Source organism: Hemitrygon akajei, chromosome 11, assembly GCF_048418815.1.
Source record: "Hemitrygon akajei chromosome 11, sHemAka1.3, whole genome shotgun sequence".
Taxonomy (NCBI): Eukaryota; Metazoa; Chordata; class Chondrichthyes; order Myliobatiformes; family Dasyatidae; genus Hemitrygon; species Hemitrygon akajei.
The window spans coordinates 38,474,715-38,494,524 of record NC_133134.1 but is presented as its reverse complement, the minus strand read 5'-3'; the positions used below and the strand labels follow the sequence as shown (position 1 = coordinate 38,494,524).

The following is a 19,810-nucleotide window of genomic DNA, read 5'->3' as shown; positions in this document are numbered from 1 at the left end:
ACACTGTCTGACTATCTGCCCCTCTGGACCTACTTAGTCCACAGCCATGATGATGCTGCCTCAGCTACAGCCCTGCTAGTTGACTTGATCTCTCTTCTAGTGAAGCCAAGGTCACGCAGCCACTTCTGGAAAGTGAACGCAATAAAGCCACGGCACCCAACTTCGAATGGATCCATGAGACCTTCCACCCCCTGTCTCTGCACTCTGATCTTAATTTTACATACTTGGTTAACTTGTGCTCATGGGCCTCATCGATGTTGTCTTCCCAGGGGACTGTGAGTTCACCAATAACCACTTCTCTACTGGTGTCAGACCAGACAATTATATCTGGACAGAATATGGTGAAAACTATTTGCTCCGGGAAACTGCCTTTCCCATCCAGGTCGGCCTTGACACACCAATCATTGGCTGAAGAAAGTATGCTTGATCGTGGGCCTGCGCTGTACACCCTTGACTTAGAGCCTTCTTTCACAAATGATATGCGATGTTCTGTGCAACATGGGGCATGAGATAAGTTGTACTGCAGTACTCTCTGCTCAACCGCTTTGGTTACAACTTTGAGAACGTTGTTATGTCTCCAAGTGTACATGCCACTGGAAAGATTGACTCTGCATGCACCCAAAATATGCTGAAGTGTTCCCTTCTCACCACAAGCAGCACACCTGTCTGTCTTATCTTCATACCAAATGCTGAGGTTGGCAGGTGTTGGGAGCAGGTCATACACTGCTCTATATAAAAAAGAAATGCGGAGCGGTTCCATCTGCCACAGGACATTCCAAGATAGATGTCGTTGTTCAACACTTTCCCACCAGGTCCAAGCCCCTTGTTTGGTCAGACCAGCTGCTTTAGCTAACCTCTTCTCCTCTTCTACCTCTTATATTTCATGCGTTACAAGCTCACGACACTCCTTATGTGTAGAAGATGACCACCACTCGTGGGTTGTCCATCCAAGTCCCTGGCAGCCTAGCTGGGTAGCCCCAACCACCTCCTTGTGCTTCAGTCTAGACTCTGCCTCATCGACTGCTGCCCGGGCTGACCACTTCCTGCCTGATCTCACATCCGGCTGGATGTTCTTGATGACAGGGTCTTTTGAGTCTCGAAGCATCAAGAATGATCCTACCTTGGCTATCTTGACCTCTTCAACAAGGGATTGCACTGGGATGGTAAGCTTTGTCTGGCTACTGTGGATTGCAATATTAGTGAGGCTGCCACTTCTTCACATACTTGTTGATATATCGATAAGTCGTTGAGTAGAATATCAGCAAATCCCTCCTTGATCTCACTGTCATCAATGTCCTTGATTTTGGTGAATACTGATGCAAAATGCTCACTTGAGACCTCAGTCACTCCCTCCCTCAAGGCCTCCTTCATTATTCAGTGGACCTGCATTTTCCCTAGCTACACTCTTTCAATACCTTGGGATTCTCCTTAATCCTAATTTGCCAAGCACATTTTCTGGCCCCTTTTAGCCCTCCAAATTCTTTGTTCAAGTTGTTTCCTGTTTCCTTTGTGTTCCTCGAGGGCTTTGTCTGATTTCAACTGATGGATTGGTGTGTTGCTGCAACACTTTAGTCAAAGAAAATAGTTTACTAAACTGCAAGCACTGAATATTTTCTTTAGTGAAAAATGCAGAATGAAAAAGCAGGGTGATTTCTGAATGATATTTGCTATATGCCACAAAGACTTTTGCCCATGCAAATGTTACCCTTCAGATAAAAGTAGCAGAGACCTTTGGCAGGCAGAGCTTCTCAGACAGCTGTATGTAGTGGATGGTCTGCCTGCAGAAGGTCCTAGGCTTGTCATCATTGACATGGTCTCTGGATATAATGCTCAATGAAGAGGAATTGGGCACAAAACACTCTTGGGGTAACACTCTTCAGTTCCTTTTATGCTGATCTATCATTGACTGTCTTATACCAATAGATGTGACATATTCACCAAAGGGATGCTCAGAGCAAGATATAATAATTCCTGTATATTTTAGCTGCTTGTGTGCCCACATCATGATTGAATAGTATTATATGAATATCTTTTGTTTTCTTCTTGGCAAGGGTTTTTTTAACTTTGATCAAGAATGCTACAAGAAATATGGAAAAGTCTGGGGGTGAGTACATCTTTCCTTTGCAAACTACAGTAAATTAGTTTGGCACAATACTGGGCTGAAGGGCCTGTATGTTTGCTGTACTTTTTGTGTTCTCTATTCTATGCCACAATGCAAAACACCACTGTTCATGTTCTGATGATTCATTGATCTATTTGTTTAGATTTTTATTTAACTTTGATTTATCTATTTCTTTTGCATTTATGCAGTCAAAGTGTGGAAATGGCTCCATTTTGCATTCATTCAATGGGCCTGAAGATGCCTTTCATTGGACTGAGATGTAAAAGGGTAGTTCATTTATGGGACAATAGACTCTCTGCAATGAATAATGAAGTGCTGAATGTTTTCTTTACCTGGGATTTGATGCATTTTAGTGATTTTTTTTTTTGGGTTGTTAGGATAGGCTGAATCTACTATCCATGAATATCTAAGGAATTTCCAAAGCTGTGTCTAGAATTTGATCATTTGACAACTTTCTATAAGTTGGATGAGTCTGGAGAAAATGTACTAAAACAGTGCAAGGACAATTGATCCTGGAAGTGATATTGTTAGGTGGGGAACTTGAATGTCTTGAATTTTCCTTTATTTTTGACATTGGGAAAACAATGGGAAACCTGCCAGATTAATGGGGTTTTATTGTAATTGATGAAAATCTAAAGGTTAAATGCACTCAGAGTATGACTTTAAGTTTAGATCTGCATGACCTTTCCAAATCAATCCATAAGCAGATAACTAGATATCTTAACAAAAGGATCTGGAAATACAGGTCCATAATTCATTGAAAGTGACATCACAGATGAGGGTTGTAAAGAATACCTTTGACACATTGGGCTTCATAAATCGAAGTACTGAGTACAGGAGATAAGATGTAATGTTGAAGTTGTATAAGATGTTGATGGGTTGGAGTATTGTGTGCAATTTTGATCACCTAACTACATGAAAGATGTAAAGATGCAAAGTTTGAAAGAGTACAGAGAAAATTTACAAGGATATTTACAAGGATAGGGGGCCTCCCAACTGGCTGTTTGTCCCTGTTTGTTCCAAAGTGTTGTAATGGGGTCACTCCTCCCATCTGGCTGGACATCCAGGAACTCAACGGACTCAGGAGTTTATAAAGAGACATTTTTGGTGGCCATCTATGTCCCAGGATATCCACGTCTTTGTATCTGCCTGTCCCACCTGCGCTCAGAACAAGACATCACGCCAGCATCCTGTGGGTCTGTTATGTCCACCGCCTGTGCCCCACTGTCCCTGGTCCCACCTCTGACTAGATTTCAGCAATGGTCTGCCCCCATCTAATGGAACTCCACCGTTTTGGTCATTGTGGATCGATTTTCCAAGGCTGCCTGCTTCATTGCCTTCCCCAAGCTCCCATTGGCTCGTGAGACTGCCACACTCATGGTTCAACATGTGTTCAGGCTCCATGGCTTTCCTCAAAACAGTGTCTGATCCTGGACCACAGTTCACTTCCCGCTTTTGGAAGGATTTCTGCTCTCTTCTAGGAGCCACGGCCAGCCTCTCGTCTGGCTTCCACCCCCAATCTAATGGCCAGACTGAGAGAGTGAACCAGGAGTTGGAGACAACCCTGCGCTGCCTTGCCTCTTCCAACCCCAAGTCCTGGAGCTCCCAATTGGTTTGGGCAGAGATCGCCCACAATAACCTCCAGTCGTCCTCCACCGGCATGTCTCCCTTTGAATGTCAGAAGGGATTCCAGCTCCCGCTCTTCGCTGATCAGGAGATTGATGTAGGAGTTCCTGCTGCTGAACAGCTAATCCAGTGCCAGAAGCACACCTGGAGATGAGCCAGGGTTTCTCAGCTGTGCGCCCAGAAACACCATTCCCGGCAGGCTGATCGACTCCGTCGACAGGCAAGGCCATTCAAACCAGGAGAGGAGGTCTAGTTCACTCAAGGGATCTTCCCCTGAAAGTCGAGAACCGGAAACTGGCACTGATCTACATGGGACCATTTGTAGTGGAAAAGGCTGTCAGCAAGGTGTCCTATAGATCGTGTCTACCAGCGTCACTGAAGATCCGCCCAGTATTCCATGTTTCCCATCTCCCCTGACCCCAGTCACCCCACCTCCCCCTCCTCCCCGCCTTGTAGATGGTTCCCTTGTCTATACTGTGTGGCGCCTCCTGGCATCTCGCCGGGTACGTGGTAAGGTCCAGTTCTTTGTGGACTGGGAAGGGTATGTCCCAGAAGAATGTACTTGGATCCTGGGGAAGGACATCTTGGACAAGTCGCTGATCTGGGACTTCCAGTGGACACAGGTCTGTGGCGCCTCAGGGGCTGCGCCTAGAGAGAGGGGCCCTGTCACACCACGGATTCGGCAGCGCAGTAGATACGGCAATTACGCTTGTGAATATGCATGTGTCAGCTAATTATTATTTAATTGTGATAGTATTTAACTCCATACTTGTCGTCGTATTACTTCTCGAGACTTGGACAGAGCACAGCAATGCTTTGCTGCCAGTTTGCATTCAGCCTTCCCCTGAGAAATTGGACTGTCAAGTCACTGACTCTGAAGACTGGCGGTATTTGTTTAATGTTTAGATGTTCTTTTCAGCCACGGTGTAGGCTTCATTTTCCATTTCAGAGTTTTAGTTAACAGCCGTGTTTGGCCCAGTGTTTATTGTCTTATTTTCCCTTTTGACACTGTTTGCGTTAAAGTTGCTGAACTATTGACCTGCTTCAGTGTCTCACACTCTGCACTTGGGCCATATCTGAACTTGGGTAACAGTTTCAGTTTCTCTGAGGCAGTTTCCACTTATTTGTCATGTTCCTCACTTGAGCCTCCAAAGATGAGTATATCATCCATGTGGCAGACTACTCTTTCCATTCCCTCCAACATATGGTTCATCCTCATCTGAAAGAGTTCAGGGGCTGATGAGATACCAAGTGGGTGTATCCTGAAGGGATAGCATCCATATGGTGTAAGGAAGGGTGTGAGCTTCTGTGATTCAGCTTCCAAATGGATCTGCCAGAACCTTGAATTTGGATCAGCCTTGTCTACTTGAATCTAGACGCCAAGGAAAGCACTCTCTTCACCTGAATCATGGTCTTCTTTGACCTCCTGAACTGTTTTTGAGTGATGCTGGCTTTTATAATGGGCAACTCTATTGTGTTGGTGGACAGGGCTCTTTGACATGGAATGGAGACTTGCCACATCTGCAGTTGGACATTTTATTTGCTTTTCATTTCACTTGCCTGCTTTGTTTGAATTGAACTCTACTGTCACCTCTTTCTGACTGCATCTTGTTTGTACCCTTCTTGTACAGCTTCTAGGTTTACCTCAACATCATTTCCATGCCCGAGTTCTACCTGTTGCTGGTGAACATTCTCACTCAGCCTGACCATAGTAATAGCTTTCTCTACTATGAATGAGATTTGTCTGCACTCAAAGTCTTGTTGACAATTTCGTGTCTAATAGCCCAGCACCAATCCTGTCTCTGAGCTCATGTCTCAGATTTCCATATGCAAATTCGCCTGACAGGGCATACAAATGCTGTGATGAAGTCATTACACTTTCATCTGTCTCCTGTTCTATGGAGTTGAACTTTGCTCTCTCATATATCACATTTTGCTTTCCTGTGAAATATTCTGCACCGTTTTGCACTCCCTTTTCTAAGCATCTGTCAGTCCTAACCTCCCCGTGAATGTCATCTGCTTTGTCATGCATGCAGTATATCAGTGTGCTTACTTGATGCTCTTCGGGAGCCTGAGTGAGATTGTTTGCAACCCTAAATCTCTCACAGCATCTGAGCCATCTCTAAAAGTCCCCTGGTTTAGAGAAATCAAATGTATTGAGTGGCTTTATAAGGTAAGTGGATGTATGCATTTGCTCCATTTTCCTGTTGATTTGTTTGTTTCTAAATTATTTGGACTATAATTCTTTTTCTCTCCCCAACAGTTTGACTGACCTCTCTGACTTCTCCACTGTATCTGTGTCTCTGTGCCCTCTGCCAGGCTGGTGACCCACTCACAAACTATTACAATATGTCCACTGTTGAGTGCAGCCTGAAGACATTGCCCAGCAACCCTGGCCAGTTCTCAGCTCCGTTAGCAAACTAGCATGGGCAGTTTAGGTTGATAAGGCTTTGGACATTGTTCCACAAATATAAGCAAACAAGAACAGTCTTTTTGTAAATTCTTTCTTGATGGGGATCTCCTTTGGTCAGTAGCCCAAATTCAATACTCAACCACTTCTGACACCATTTTGTGCTCATTAATGAGGGAGCATGCAGAGCATACCAGGAGGGTAGCATGCAAGGTCCTCTACTAATCTTCATTGGTAACACTGTTTGAACAATATGTGAACTCCTTCCTTGTGGGAGTGTCTAACTGAATGGCATAGGAACACCATTATTAACTACCACAACAAATTTGATAGAGAGATTCAAAATTATGAGGGGTATAGATAGTAATTGCAAGCAGGGTTTTTCCACTAAGATTGGGTGGGACCAGAAATAGAGGTCATGGGTTAAGGGTGAAAGTTGAAAAGTTTAAGAGGAACATGAGGGGAAGCTTCTTCACTCAGACGTTGTGAGAGTGTGGAATGAGCTATCACCACAAAACTATTCCTCCTCCCACCCTGTCTCCTGCAAAAATGCTATCCCTTTCTCTCAATTCCTCTGCCTCCACTGCATCTGCTCTCAGGATGAGGCCTTTCATTTTAGGACAAAGGAGATGTCTTCCTTTTTTAAAGAAAGGGGCTTCCCTTCGTCCACTATCAACTCTGCCCTCCATCGCGTCGCCCTTATTTCACGCACCTGTGCCCTCACCCCATCCCCCTGCCAGCCCACCAGGAATAGAGTCCCCCTGGTCCTCACCTATCACCCTGCCACCCTACAGATCCAACGTATAATCCTCCGCAACTTCCGCCACCTCCTACGTGATCCCACCACCAGCCACACCTTCCCCTCCCCCCCACTCTTGGTTTTCCGCAGGGATCGCTCCCTACGCGACTCCCTTGTCCTTTCATCCCCCCCCCCCCCCATCCCTCCCGACCAACCTCCCTCCAGGCACTTATCCCTGCAAACGGAAGAAGTGCTACACCTGCCCCCACACTTCTTCCCTCACCACCACCCTGGGCCCCAGACAGTCCTTTCAGGTGAGGCACCACTTCACCTGCTAGTCAACTGGGGTGACATTGTATCCGGTACTCCCGATGTGGCCATTTATACATTGGGGAGACCCGCCGCAGACTGGGAGACCGTTTCACCGAACACCGGCACTCAGTCCTCCAGCAGTGGCAGGATCTCCTTGTGGCCACACACTTCAGTTACACGGACCACTCCCACTCCGATATGTCTGTCCATGGCCTCCTCTACCGTCAAGATGAGGCCACACGCAGGTCGATGGAGCAATACCTTATCTCCCGCCTAGGTAGCCTCCTACCTGCCGGCATGAACATTCAACTCACAGACCTCCGTTGATACCCCTGCACCCCCCCTTACCCCATCCCTATCTATAATTTTAGTCTGGTTCTCTTTCTCTCTCTTTTCCCCCCTCACTATAATCTCACCCCAGCCCTACCTTTCTTTCTCTTTTATTTCCCATAATTCTCCACCTTCCCCCTAGCCCATTTCTCTTCAGCCTGTCACTTCCCAGCTCTCTACTTCATCCCTCCCCCCACTTCTTATCCCCCCTCGACCATCCCATGTTACTTCACTCCTGATGAAGGGTTTTGGCCCGAAATGTCGTCACTACCTCCTCCCATAGATGCTGTCTGACCTGCCGAGTTCTGCCAGCATTTTGTGTTTTTATTTATTTACAGCATCTGCAGATTCACTCGTATCACCACAAGTGGTGCATGCAAGCTGAATTTCAACGTTTAAGAGAAGCTTGGATAGGTACATAGATAGTAGGGGTATCGAGGGCTATGGTCCTTGTGCAGGTCGATGGGAGTGGGCAGACTGAATTTTTCAGCACAGACGAGAAGGGCCGAAGGGCATGTTGCTGTGCAGTGCTTTTCTATGACTAATATTCTTTGGTTGCCACCCCTAAATGTCTACATTGTGCACCCTGGCATTTGATTCCAAATGTTGGGAGAGATATAAGTGGCTAAACCTTTTCACCTGCTTATTGCAACTGATTTTCTATTCCTGGACATTTTATTCCCTGACCTACTGAAAAAAAAATTGCTTTTCTTCAGGATTTTTGATGGGAGAAGGCCTCTTCTCTGCATTATGGACCCTGACCTGATTAAATCGATATTTATAAAAGAATTCTACACGTTGTTTACCAACAGGCAGGTCAGTATTTATGTACATTGATAGTGGTTTCTTTTATAACTCTGTTCTTGTTTCATTTTCTTCATTTCAATATTTAGACTAGCTTTCCTAGTCCCGTTTTTGGTCCCTCCGTACATGAGCGATACTTGTTTAATAGAACTGCCAGGGAGGTCAGAACATCACTTCAGCTAGTATTGCGATGCTTACAAGGTAAGAGCATCTCAAACGTGTCAGTTTGGTGCTTGTTCCCCAAACTCTCACCCCCCCCCCCCCACTCCCGCACACTCCTGTGTTCAAATGTCCCCTCTACTTACAGCATCCCTTGTTCTGCCAGTCTCTGCAGTTTTACAACCCAACATATCATTATGACAAAGAATTTGATGCTTAATCTTCATTTCATTCAGGATTTTGGTCTGAACGGTCCATTTAAGGAATCTGTCCTGATTATCCACGATGAGCGATGGAAGACAGTCCGAAGCATTCTTTCACCAACATTCAGCAGTGGGAAGCTAAAAGAGGTAACAATAAGGACCTTCTATTAATCAGATCTATTTTTGTGCTTATTCCTGCACATATGCCTTCAATGTCCTTTATAACAACTGGCCTATTGTGCAGGTGAGGGAGATTATGACTCATAGGAAACTTAAATACAGATTTTAACATGGTGTTGAAGAACAACCCGATAACATCTGTACTGTTCCGAGGTTACCATATACCGAATACCTTAATTTACATCATGTTCCCCCTATAATTTGTTAATATTCGCTGCCTTTTTTGAATACATTAAAGTGGCAACTTTATTCCAACAGTTGTGGTCGATATCTTGGCTTAACAACAATATTCTTTAGATTCCTAAAACTATTCCATAATATCTAAGGAATTAAGATTTACACAGAATGTTTCGAGTACAGGCTTGATCAGACAAAATTTCTTATCTTTTCCATCGGAGGTTGTATTATAAAATGGAAGCCCACAAAATTATTTTCCTTGTGGAGTATGAAAGGTGGCAGATATTGAAATAAGGCAATTCAGTACTGATAGTCCATTTATCAATTTTAGAAGATAATAAGCAAAAACCAATGAGAGTCATTCCTATCTAGATATGTCCATACATGGCCTCCTCTACTGCCATGATGAGTCCAAACTCAGGTTGGAGGAGCAACACCTCATCTACCGTCTGGGCAGCCTCCAGCCTGGTGGTATGAACATTGAATTCTCCAATTTCTGGTAATTCCCTTGCCCTCCCCCTTCCCCTATCCCAGGTCCCACTCTGCCTCTCTCCCCTTTCAACTTTCTGCTTCTTTATTTCTACAGTTCTTTCATGCTTATCCCCTCCCCCTCCCCCCTTTATCTTTTCTCTGATTGGTTTTCCACCTGGTGCCTCTAGGCCCTACCCCCTCCCCTATCTCTATTACTGGGCTTCAGCCCTCTCTTCCCCCCCCCCATTCCTGATGAAGGGTCTCGGCCCGAAACATTGGCTACTCTTTTCTCACAGATGCTGCCTGACCTGCTGAGTTCTTCCAGCGTTGTGTACGTATTCTATAGGTTTGAAGGAAGGTACTCTGTGAAAGGCATGGGCCCTGCATTGTAGAAACAAGAGACATTGTAGGATTGTAGAACAGAGGATTTTAAAGCAATGAAGAGTACGGTCGACCCTCCTTATCCACGGGGGATTGGTTTTGGGACCCCCCCCCGGCGAATACCAAAAAACGTGGATGCTCAAGTCGCTTATTTAACCTGCCTCAGTGCGGTGGACTTTAGTACCCGGCCGAGTTCCGGACCTTATTTAACCTGTCTCAGTGCGGTGGACTTTAGGACCCGGCCGAGTTCCGGACCTTATTTAACCTGTCTCAGTATGGTGGACTTTAGTACCCGGCCGAGTTCCGGACCTTTTTTTTTTTAACTTTTTTTTATTGTTTTCAAATAGTTACAGAATAAATGTGTATGAGAAAAAAAAATGTGTTACCCAGCCCCCCTCCCCTTAACCCCTCCCCCCTAACATCCCTATTAAAAAAAAAGAAAGAGAAAAAAAGTTCCGGACCTTATTTAACCTGTCTCAGTGCGGTGGACTTTAGTACCCGGCCGAGTTCCGGACCTTATTTAACCTGTCTCAGTACGGTGGACTTTAGGACCCGGCCGAGTTCCAGACCTTATTTAACCTGTCTCAGTGTGGTGGACTTTAGTACCCGGCCGAGTTCTGGACCTTATTTAACCTGTCTCAGTGCGGTGGACTTTAGGACCCGGCCGAGTTCCGGACCTTATTTAACCTGTCTCAGTATGGTGGACTTAAGTACCCGGCCGAGTTCCGGACCTTATTTAACCTGTCTCAGTGTGGTGGACTTTAGTACCCAGCCGAGTTCCGGACCTTATTTAACCTATCTCAGTGTGGTGGACTTTAGGACCCGTCCGAGTTCCAGACCTTATTTAACCTGTCTCAGTGCGGTGGACTTTAGGACCTGGCGGAGCTTGGGACCCCCTGCCTGCGGCTGCTGCTGTTTCTGTTCTGTTGATGGAAAGCGATCACGATTGAAAATAAAGTGGAAATAGTAAAGCGATCGGAAAGAGGTGAAACACTATCGGTCATTGGAAAAGCGTTTGGCTACAGTCGGTCAACGATCGGAACAATTTTAAAGGATAATGTGAGAATAATGGAGCATGTGAAGGCCCTGCCCCGATGAAAGCTACAATTATTACTAAGCAACGCAGTGGTTTAATTATTGAAATACATACGTTCCTTAAGTGTTTTATATGCATAGAGAGGTAAAATATATACTATATACTAAGACAAACATTTGACTAACTGACACTAAATAATACCGGATATACCTGTTCCGACTTAAGAGAACTTCCATTTCTTTTTCCGATTCCCAATCCGCGGTAACCTATGCACATCCTCCCGTATACTTGAAATCATCTCTAGATTGCTTATAACAACTAATACAATGTAAATAGTTGTTAGTACTGCATTGTTTAGGGAATAATGACAAGAAAAAAAAGTCTGTACGTGCTCAAACAACAAAAGCTGGAGAGGGAACTTCCAGATTTTCCCGATCCGCGGTTGGTTGAATCTGTGCATACGGACCCCGCGGATAAGGAGAACTGACTGTATTGATATGAGCAACAAAATATGAATTTTAAATTCATCCATTGATGTCACTAGTGCAGGTAAATAAGGAAATGGTAAGTGAACAGGATTTAGTGGAGTGTTTAATTCATTGACATTTTACTCTTTTGGAATGTATTGAATTTTTCTGTATGGCTATGTATTTAAGAATAAACCAGAATTGAAAACAAAATTCATTGTGATTTCTTCATTGTTTTGGTTTGCATTGCTAAAATTCACCAAATTCTGTAGGATTTTGCAATTAAACTCCTAGGACATTATATCTAGGAGAAAAATTCTAAGGGCATTTAATGAACAAGCCCTTAATTTAATTTGTTTGTTTATTGGCTACATTGGTCATGTTTTAATGAGCTATTTTCCTGAAGGTCATAAAATGTCTGACCTGGAAATAAAGTCAATTTTAATTTTCAAATTGCTGTTGGGAGGTAGTGCATAGTGAGTTAGGATAGATATGTGAAATATTTGATATCTGGATATTTTGGGGAGGTGTAAAACAACTAAAATCTCTAAGAATACCTAATTGGTCCAGTACCTAATTGTTTTGTACATTTTTAATTTTGTCTGTCTTTATTTTACCCCTTTCCCAGATGCATTCAATAATCTGTCATTATGCAAACAATCTTGTGAAATTGGCTGAAAAAAAAATGAAGATGAATGAAGTTGTCCAACTGAAGGAGTGAGTAATTTGTCTGGTTGTTTCTTCAGCACAACTTTTTCCTGTTCAGAGTCATAGAGCCATTTTTAGCCCATTTCCAGCTGGATGTACCTGTTCTGACTTCAAATCCGATTTAAAGACGGACTCTGGAACAGAACTCATTCATAACCTGGGGACTGTCTGTACTTTTAAGTCATTTCTAGATTACTTATAATACCTAATACAATGTAAATAGTTGTTATACTGTATTGTTTAGGGAATAATGACAAGAAAAAATAGTCTGTACATGCTCAAACATTGAGTGCTGGAGAGAGAACTTCCCGGGTTTTCCCAATCCGCAGTTGGTTGAATCCGCACATGCGGAATCCGCGGATAAGGAGGGCCGACTGTATCTGCAAATTTGCTTATCCGGTTAACCACAGTATCATCCAGATGGTTGATATATTTGACAAACAACAATGGATGCAGCACCAATCCCTGCGGCACTCTACTAGTCATGGGCCTCTAGTCAGAGAGGCAACCATCTATGATCACTCTCTGGCTGCTCCCACAAAGCCAATGCCTAATCCAATTTACTATCTCATCTTGATTGATGAGCAACTGAATCTTCTTGATCAACCCACCCATTACAGGACCTTGTCAAATGCCTTACTAAAGTCTATGTAGACAACATCTGCAGCCTTGCCTTCATCAACTTTCCTGGTAACTTCCTTGAAGAAGTCTGTAAGATTGGTTAGGTATGACCTGCCACGCGCAAAGCCATGCTGACTATTCTTAATCAGTACATGTCCGTCCAATTACTTATATATCCGGTCCCTTAGAATAACTTTTCCAGTACTAACGTCAGGATCACCAGCCTGTAACTTCCTGGTTTATTTTTAAAGCCTTTCCTAAACATCGGAACATTATTGGCTATCCTCCAATCCTCTGGTGCCTCATCTATCGCTAAGGATGATTTAGATATCTCTGCTAGGGTCCTGACAATTTCTGCACTTTTACAAAGGTCCGAGGGAGCACCTTGTCTGGCCCTGGGGATTTATCTACCCTAATTTGCCTCAAGGCAGCAAACACCATTCCCTCTGTAATCTGTATCAGGTCCATGAAGTTGGTGGCACTTTGCCCCACTTTTATAGACTCTGTGTCCATCTCCTAAGTAAATACAGATGCAAAAAAATCGTTTAGGATGTCTCCCATCTCTTTTGGCTCCACACATTGATTATCATTCTGAACTTCCAGAGGACCAGTTTTATCCTTTGTAATAATTTTTCTCTCTACATATCTGTAGAATTCCTTAGGATTCTCTGTCATGGATTACTTTCATATTTATCCAAGCACTTTCAACCTCTTGGTGTTTTCCCAGAGGAGGAATATAATATCTGACTCCTCATCACTTAATTGATTATCCTGAGTCAGGGATCAATATATTTCCGAATATGAAGGGTAAAGTGGGACTGATTGGTAATTGATTTATTGTTGCTACATAAGATGTATGAGCAGAATTAGGCCATTCGGCCCATTGAGTCTGCTCCCGCATTCCATCACGATTGATTTATTATCCCATTCAACACCATTCTGCCTTTTCCCCATAACCTTTGACACCTTTATTACAAACCTATCAACCTCCACTTTAAATATACTGAATGACTTTGCTTTCACAGCCATTTGTGACAATGAACTCCATCGATTCACCACCCTTTGGCTAAAGAAAATCTTCCTGATCACTGTTCTAAACAGATGTCCTTCTATTTTGAGGCTGTGCTAGACTTCCCAACTACAAGAAACATTCACTCCATGTCCACTCTATCGCAGATTTTAAATATTCAATAGGTTTCAATGAGATCCCCTTTCATTCTTCTAAACTCAGCAAATACGGGCCAAGAGCCATCAAACGCTCCTCATACATTAAGTCTTTCAATCCCAGAATCATTCTCATGAACTTTGTCTGGACCCTCTCCAATGCAAGCACATCCTTTCTTAGACAATGGGCCCAAAACTGCAAAATTACTCCAAGTGCAGTCTGACCAATGCCTTATATGTGGCAACATTGTGTCCACCTTTTATATTCTGGTCCTCTCAAAATTTCCTTATCAACAACTCAGCCTGTAAATTAACCTTTAGGGAATCCTGCACGAAGATTCCCAAGTCCCTTTGCACCTCGCATTTGTGAAATTTCTCACTGTTTAGAACATAGTCTATGCCATTATTCCTTCTCCCAGAGTGCATAGCTATTCTCTTCCGTACACTGTATTCTATCTCCCACTTCTTTGCCCATTCTAATCTGTCACATGTACTGGGGTACAGAGAAAAAAATTGTTTTGTGTGACATCCATACATATCATCTGACAACATCAGTATACCACAGTAGTAAAAAAGAAAGGAAATAGCAGAAAGCAGAATGAGGTGTCAGAGTTATAGAGGCAATGCAGTGCAAGCAGACAATAAATTTATAGCCCATGTTGAGATGGATTGTGAGGTCAAGAGGTCCATTCAATAGTCTTATATCAGCAGTATAGAAGCTAAAACAAACAAGAGAAAATCTGCGGATGGTGGTAGGTAAAACCTGAAGGGGGAGGGATGAAGTAAAGAGCGGGGAAGTTGATTGAAAGAGACAGAAGGGTATGGAAGAAAGAAAGGGGAGGAAGAGCACCAGAGGGAGGCAATGGGTGGGCAAGGAGATGAGGTGAAAGAGGGAAAAGGGGAAGAACTGGAGGGGCGGTGGTGGTGGGGGTGAAGGGGCATTACCGGATGTTTGAGAAATCGATGTTCATGGCATCAGGCTGGAGGTTACCCAAATGGAATATAAGATGTTGTTCCTCCAGTCTAAAGTGTGGCCTCATCACGACATTGGAGGGGCCATGGATAGACATATCGGAATGGGAAGTGAAATTAAAATAGGTGGCCACTGGGAGATCCCACTTTTTCTGGCGGATGGAGGGTAGGTGCTTGGCGAAGTGGTCTCCCAATCTATGTCGGGTCTCACTGATATACAGGAGGCCACAGCAGGAGCACTGGACATAGTGTATGACCCCAGAAGACTTACAGGTGAAGAGTCGCCTCACCTGGAAGGACAATTTAGGGCCCTGAATGGTAGAAGCTAGCCTTGAGCTTAGTGTTATATACACATAGACTTCTGTACCTTCTGCCCAATGGGAAGGAGGAGAAGAATCTTCAGCAGGGCAAGGGGTCTTTGATTATGCTGGCTGCTTTATTGAGGCATTGAGAAGTTTAGACGGAGTTTTTGGAGGGGAGGCTGGATTTTGTGTTTGCTGAGCTGTGTACACAACTCAGTGCAGTTGCTTGTCTTGGGAATAGCAGTTGTCATGCCAAGCTGTGATGCATCTGGATAGGATGCCTTCTATGATGCATCTGTAATAAATTGTGAGTGTCTGTGGGGGACATGCCAAATTTCTTTAGCCTTCTGAGACACCAGAGGTGCCAGAGTGCTTCCTTGGCAACAAAGTCTACATGGTTAGACCACGACCAGCTATTGATGGTGTTTTCACCTAGAAACAAGAAGCTTTTAACTTTCTCCACTTCAGCACTTTTGATGTAAGCAGGAGATCATGCACCAGTCTCTTTTGATCAGCTCTTTGTTTTGCTTACATTAAGGAAAAGATTGTCATCAAGACTCCATGTCTGTGTGAGATATGGGTTTAGTAGGGAAGGTGGCATAGGTCAGCCTTGATCTGATTGGACAGCAGAAGAGGTGCAAATGAACATTCAATGTACTGACCTCTACTTCCATTTTTTTACATCAATCATTTGTACTTTTGTTTGGGAAGGTTAGAATGATGCATAATAACTGTTGCTTCTTGCAGTTTCTGAATGGGCAACTTCCTACCAGGTATTCACATAGAGTACTGTGCAAAAATCTCAGGCACATGTATGTACCGAGGGTGCCTAAGACTTCGGCATTGTACTGTATTGGTCAACCTGGAGCTGAGAGTGAGTTTGTAAATCTGGAAGGAGCAAACAATGTTGGGAATGGTGAGGGAGGGGTGTGGGACAGGTGGCAGAGAAGGAACACCAGGGGTGGGGGTGACATGGATGCAGACACATCCAGCCCTGTGACACCCTGCAATGTAATTTGATTCCAAACATTTGGTTTATTAATCCTTATAGAATATCTCTTTGCTTCCCTCTCACTCCCCCTTTTTCCCCAATCATGATTCCCCCTCTCCCTGCTCCCTTCACAGTCTCATTCCACAATAGAAACCCTTATCAGAATCAGGCTTAACATCATTTACATGTCATTTTTTGTGGCCGCAGTAGACTACAATACATAAAATTGCTACGGTACTGTTCAAAAATCATAGGCACCCTAGTTATGTATGTGCTCAAGCCTTTTGCACAGTAGTGTATATGCTTAGATTTTGACCTAAGAAGGATTTAACTCTTTCTTTTTGTTCTTCTCCACATTATTTCCAAGCAAGTGGCTTGATCCTTAGATTTCATCAGACATAAGTTCAGGTTCCTTTGTGGGATAGACAGTCTCTCCTCTGTCCCTTGCCACCCTTGGTCACTCGAGTTCAGCACTTTGAGCCTACATGTGTTTCTAAAACCCACTTAAACTATGAATTTTACCTTTTTGTATTTTTCTCCATTTGAAAGATCAATGTCTACCAAGACTTGATGGTAAATTACTATTCTTGGGTCTGATTCCAACTTAGCTGAAAAAACCATGTTAAAGGATCAATATTTCATGCTATATTTGATATTAATCTTAATATTAACATAATTAGAATTTCTGCCTAGAAAATGAATTGTATCCATTTTTGTTATGTGATGTATCCGTTTTGTCCAAATGAGTGTCCCAAAAGAAAACCAAGTGATGTTGGAGTGGTTTACTCCCTGAAGCCTGTCGTAAAGCAGCACCTATACACCTAGTTCTGTGCATCTCCCTACATTTTGTTGTGTAGCAAATTGCACAGGTCATCAGTCATCAATGGTGCAATTCCAATAGCAGTCTCGCAGGAATAATGCATATTTTGATTGCCATGGATACTGCAGAGAGGGTGCCTGAGAGTTCCCATCTTTATTCTAAAGGACACAAATGTTGCAGTCAATCAGAGGCCTGTCTGGAAGAAGGACAAGATAGATACACTGGGGGTAGACAGGTAATCTGCTACTATCAGCAAAGCCTGGCAGGAGGTGGTTCTAGCGGTCACTTTCCGATATGAAAATCTCCACACATGGAGGAATGCTCAAAGATATGTCATGACTTTGCAAGATTCTCCAGTGACATTTACATTGTGAAGTATGGAAATGCGGATTATGGAAGAGCAAGTGCTGGCTGCTTTGAGGTACATTGGGGTAGATGAATCCCCAGGATCTGACAAGGTCTCCCCTTGGATTTTGTGGGAGGATTGCACAGAAACTGCAGGGGCCCTGATAGAGCTATTTAAAATGTCTTTACCCATGGGCAATTCATTAAGATTGTTATAGCCAGGGAGTGGTAGTAGGGATAAGCTCCCACTGCCTATTAAATGCTCCCAGTGGCGTGCATCTCAAATAGCCTCTGAGAAACCAAGTCCGGCTCCTGGCATTCACGTGTGGCTTAGCTACTAAGCCTAGCGGAATTGTTTCCACTGACAGAAGAAGGGGCAAAGGTGGGTTACTGGCACCTTAAAACCAGTCACTTCAGGCACATGGGGCTCATCAGCCATGGTTAACGGCTTATCTAGGAGAAGAAGAACTCTGATCTCAAACCTCTGTGGCCTTGACTGGTACTCTTTTTAGTGACAATGATTTCTAGCATGAACTGTTCCTTCCAAGACTGTAAAAGAATGGCATGGTGCTTAAAAGTGGGGCTCCTGGTGATCTAGCTTCTAGGGTAAGTAATCATTGCAGAATTTGCAAGAGATCTTCCAACATTAAAACCAAGAATAAAAATTAATGAGCAACTTCTGACTCACTAGATTATCAGGGCTTACTGAACAATCTAGTGTATGTTCTGTATAAAGGCCCAGAGGATGTAAGGGGTGAACAAAACAGGGTTTTACAAATTTTTAATTTATTTCATGCAATAAATATTGAGATACTCAAACCATTTGTTAGGTGGAGAAGAGACATAGCCTAGTAATATGGACAATCCTGAATCCCAAAAGAAACTTCAGAGAATTGCTGTTACTCTGAAAATTATGAATCAACGAATCAGTGGAATAAAGGAGTATAAACATAAAAATGCATTTGAAAGAAAGCTAGTCTGTATACGTGGTGTCATCATAGCTTGTCACACCAGACAGCCAGCCACTCTAGTGTTGTTTGGTTGATGTTGAGCAGGTCAGTGTCAGCTAAATCAGGTGAGAGTGGGCAGCTGCGCAGAACGTGTTCAAAGTTCTGCACCCTTTCACCACACTCACAGGATTCGCTGGTCTTTAAACCCCACTTCACCATATTGTATCCCGACCTATAAACCCCCACTCTCGCTCTGTTGAGAGTGCACCACTTCCGTCTGTGAAGCAGTGCCCCGTCTGGCAACAGTTCTGTGGGGTCTTGCACTGTATTGTTTGTTGAGGTTCTGGCTTCTGTTTGTTGCCAGAGGTCAATCTTGTATGTTTGGTGGGATGTTCCGTGCGGTAGTTTCTCCACTGTAGCGAAGCTTTTCCTTGATTTTAGGCGGTTGGAAACTGGCACATGATGATGTAGTGGGTGCCATGGATCTGAGTTCTGTTTACCTTTTTCAATTTTTGTTGTAGTGTGTTTTCGGACCTCTGGGGGAGCAATGTCTGCAAGTCTGTAAATGATGTTAGTGGCTGTGGAGTGCAGTGTGCCCGTGATTATTCAGCAGGTTTTGTTGCCATTCACAATGGCGTTGGCAGGAATTGATAGAAAACACAGACATGACCAAGAACAGTAAGATGGCACGGGCAACTGTTCGGAAACTCAACTCAGACAATAGACCACCACAGAGAATTGCTGCCATAACACCCAGTCAGGTTGCCCACCAACTAATAGTAAATGGTCGACCAAATAACAAGGAACGGAGGCAAACGAAAAAGTAACATCAAGAGATGGAGTCAGCTCTCTCAAATGGGAATTACCAACTTCCCACCTCTCACCCTAGAAGAATTAAAGGATGAAGTATCACAGCTAAAATCCAACAAAGCTGCTGGCATAGACGGGATTCTTAGTGAATTCCTTAAACATCTTGGACCTAAAGCACTCCACTGGCTTCTGTCTCTTTTTAACTGTTGCCTAAGATCATTAAAAATACCTAAGTAGTGGAGAAGTGCCAAAGTTGTTGCTCTCCTAAAACCCAATAAAGACCCCAACATTCCTAAAGATTACAGACTGAATTCCTTGCTCTGCACCCTCTATAAACTCTACGAGAGACTTGTACTGAAAAGAATATCCCCCTTAGTCGAAGATCTTCTAACACCAGACCAAGCCGGGTTCAGGCCAGGCTGCTCTTGCTGCGGTCAAGTCCTGAACTTAACCCAGTATATTGAGGATGGCTTTGAAATGCGACAAATTACAGGGACAGTATTCACTGACTTAACAGCAGATTATGACACTGTGAATCACAGAGGCATTCTACTGAAATTATCTAAAATGTTAAAGAACAAAACCACAGTCAAAGTAGTAAGAAGCCTCCTAGAAAATTGCAGATTTTATGTAGAAGTGAATGGAATTAAGAGTAGGTGGTGTCCACAAAGGAACGGACTACCATAAGGATCAGTCCTGGCACCTCTACT

At 43.6% G+C, this 19,810-nt stretch overlaps 1 protein-coding gene across 1 annotated transcript in view; it reads left to right on the top strand.

Annotated features, from left to right (window-relative positions):
- Positions 1 to 19,810, top strand: part of LOC140735493 (cytochrome P450 3A30-like) — a 65,725-nt gene that overhangs the window by 31,941 nt on the left and 13,974 nt on the right. The window contains exons 3-6 of the mRNA XM_073060652.1: positions 2,052 to 2,104; positions 8,256 to 8,355; positions 8,739 to 8,852; positions 12,046 to 12,134. Coding sequence (XP_072916753.1) covers positions 2,052 to 2,104; positions 8,256 to 8,355; positions 8,739 to 8,852; positions 12,046 to 12,134 — 356 coding nt within the window. The remainder of the gene's footprint in view (positions 1 to 2,051; positions 2,105 to 8,255; positions 8,356 to 8,738; positions 8,853 to 12,045; positions 12,135 to 19,810) is intronic.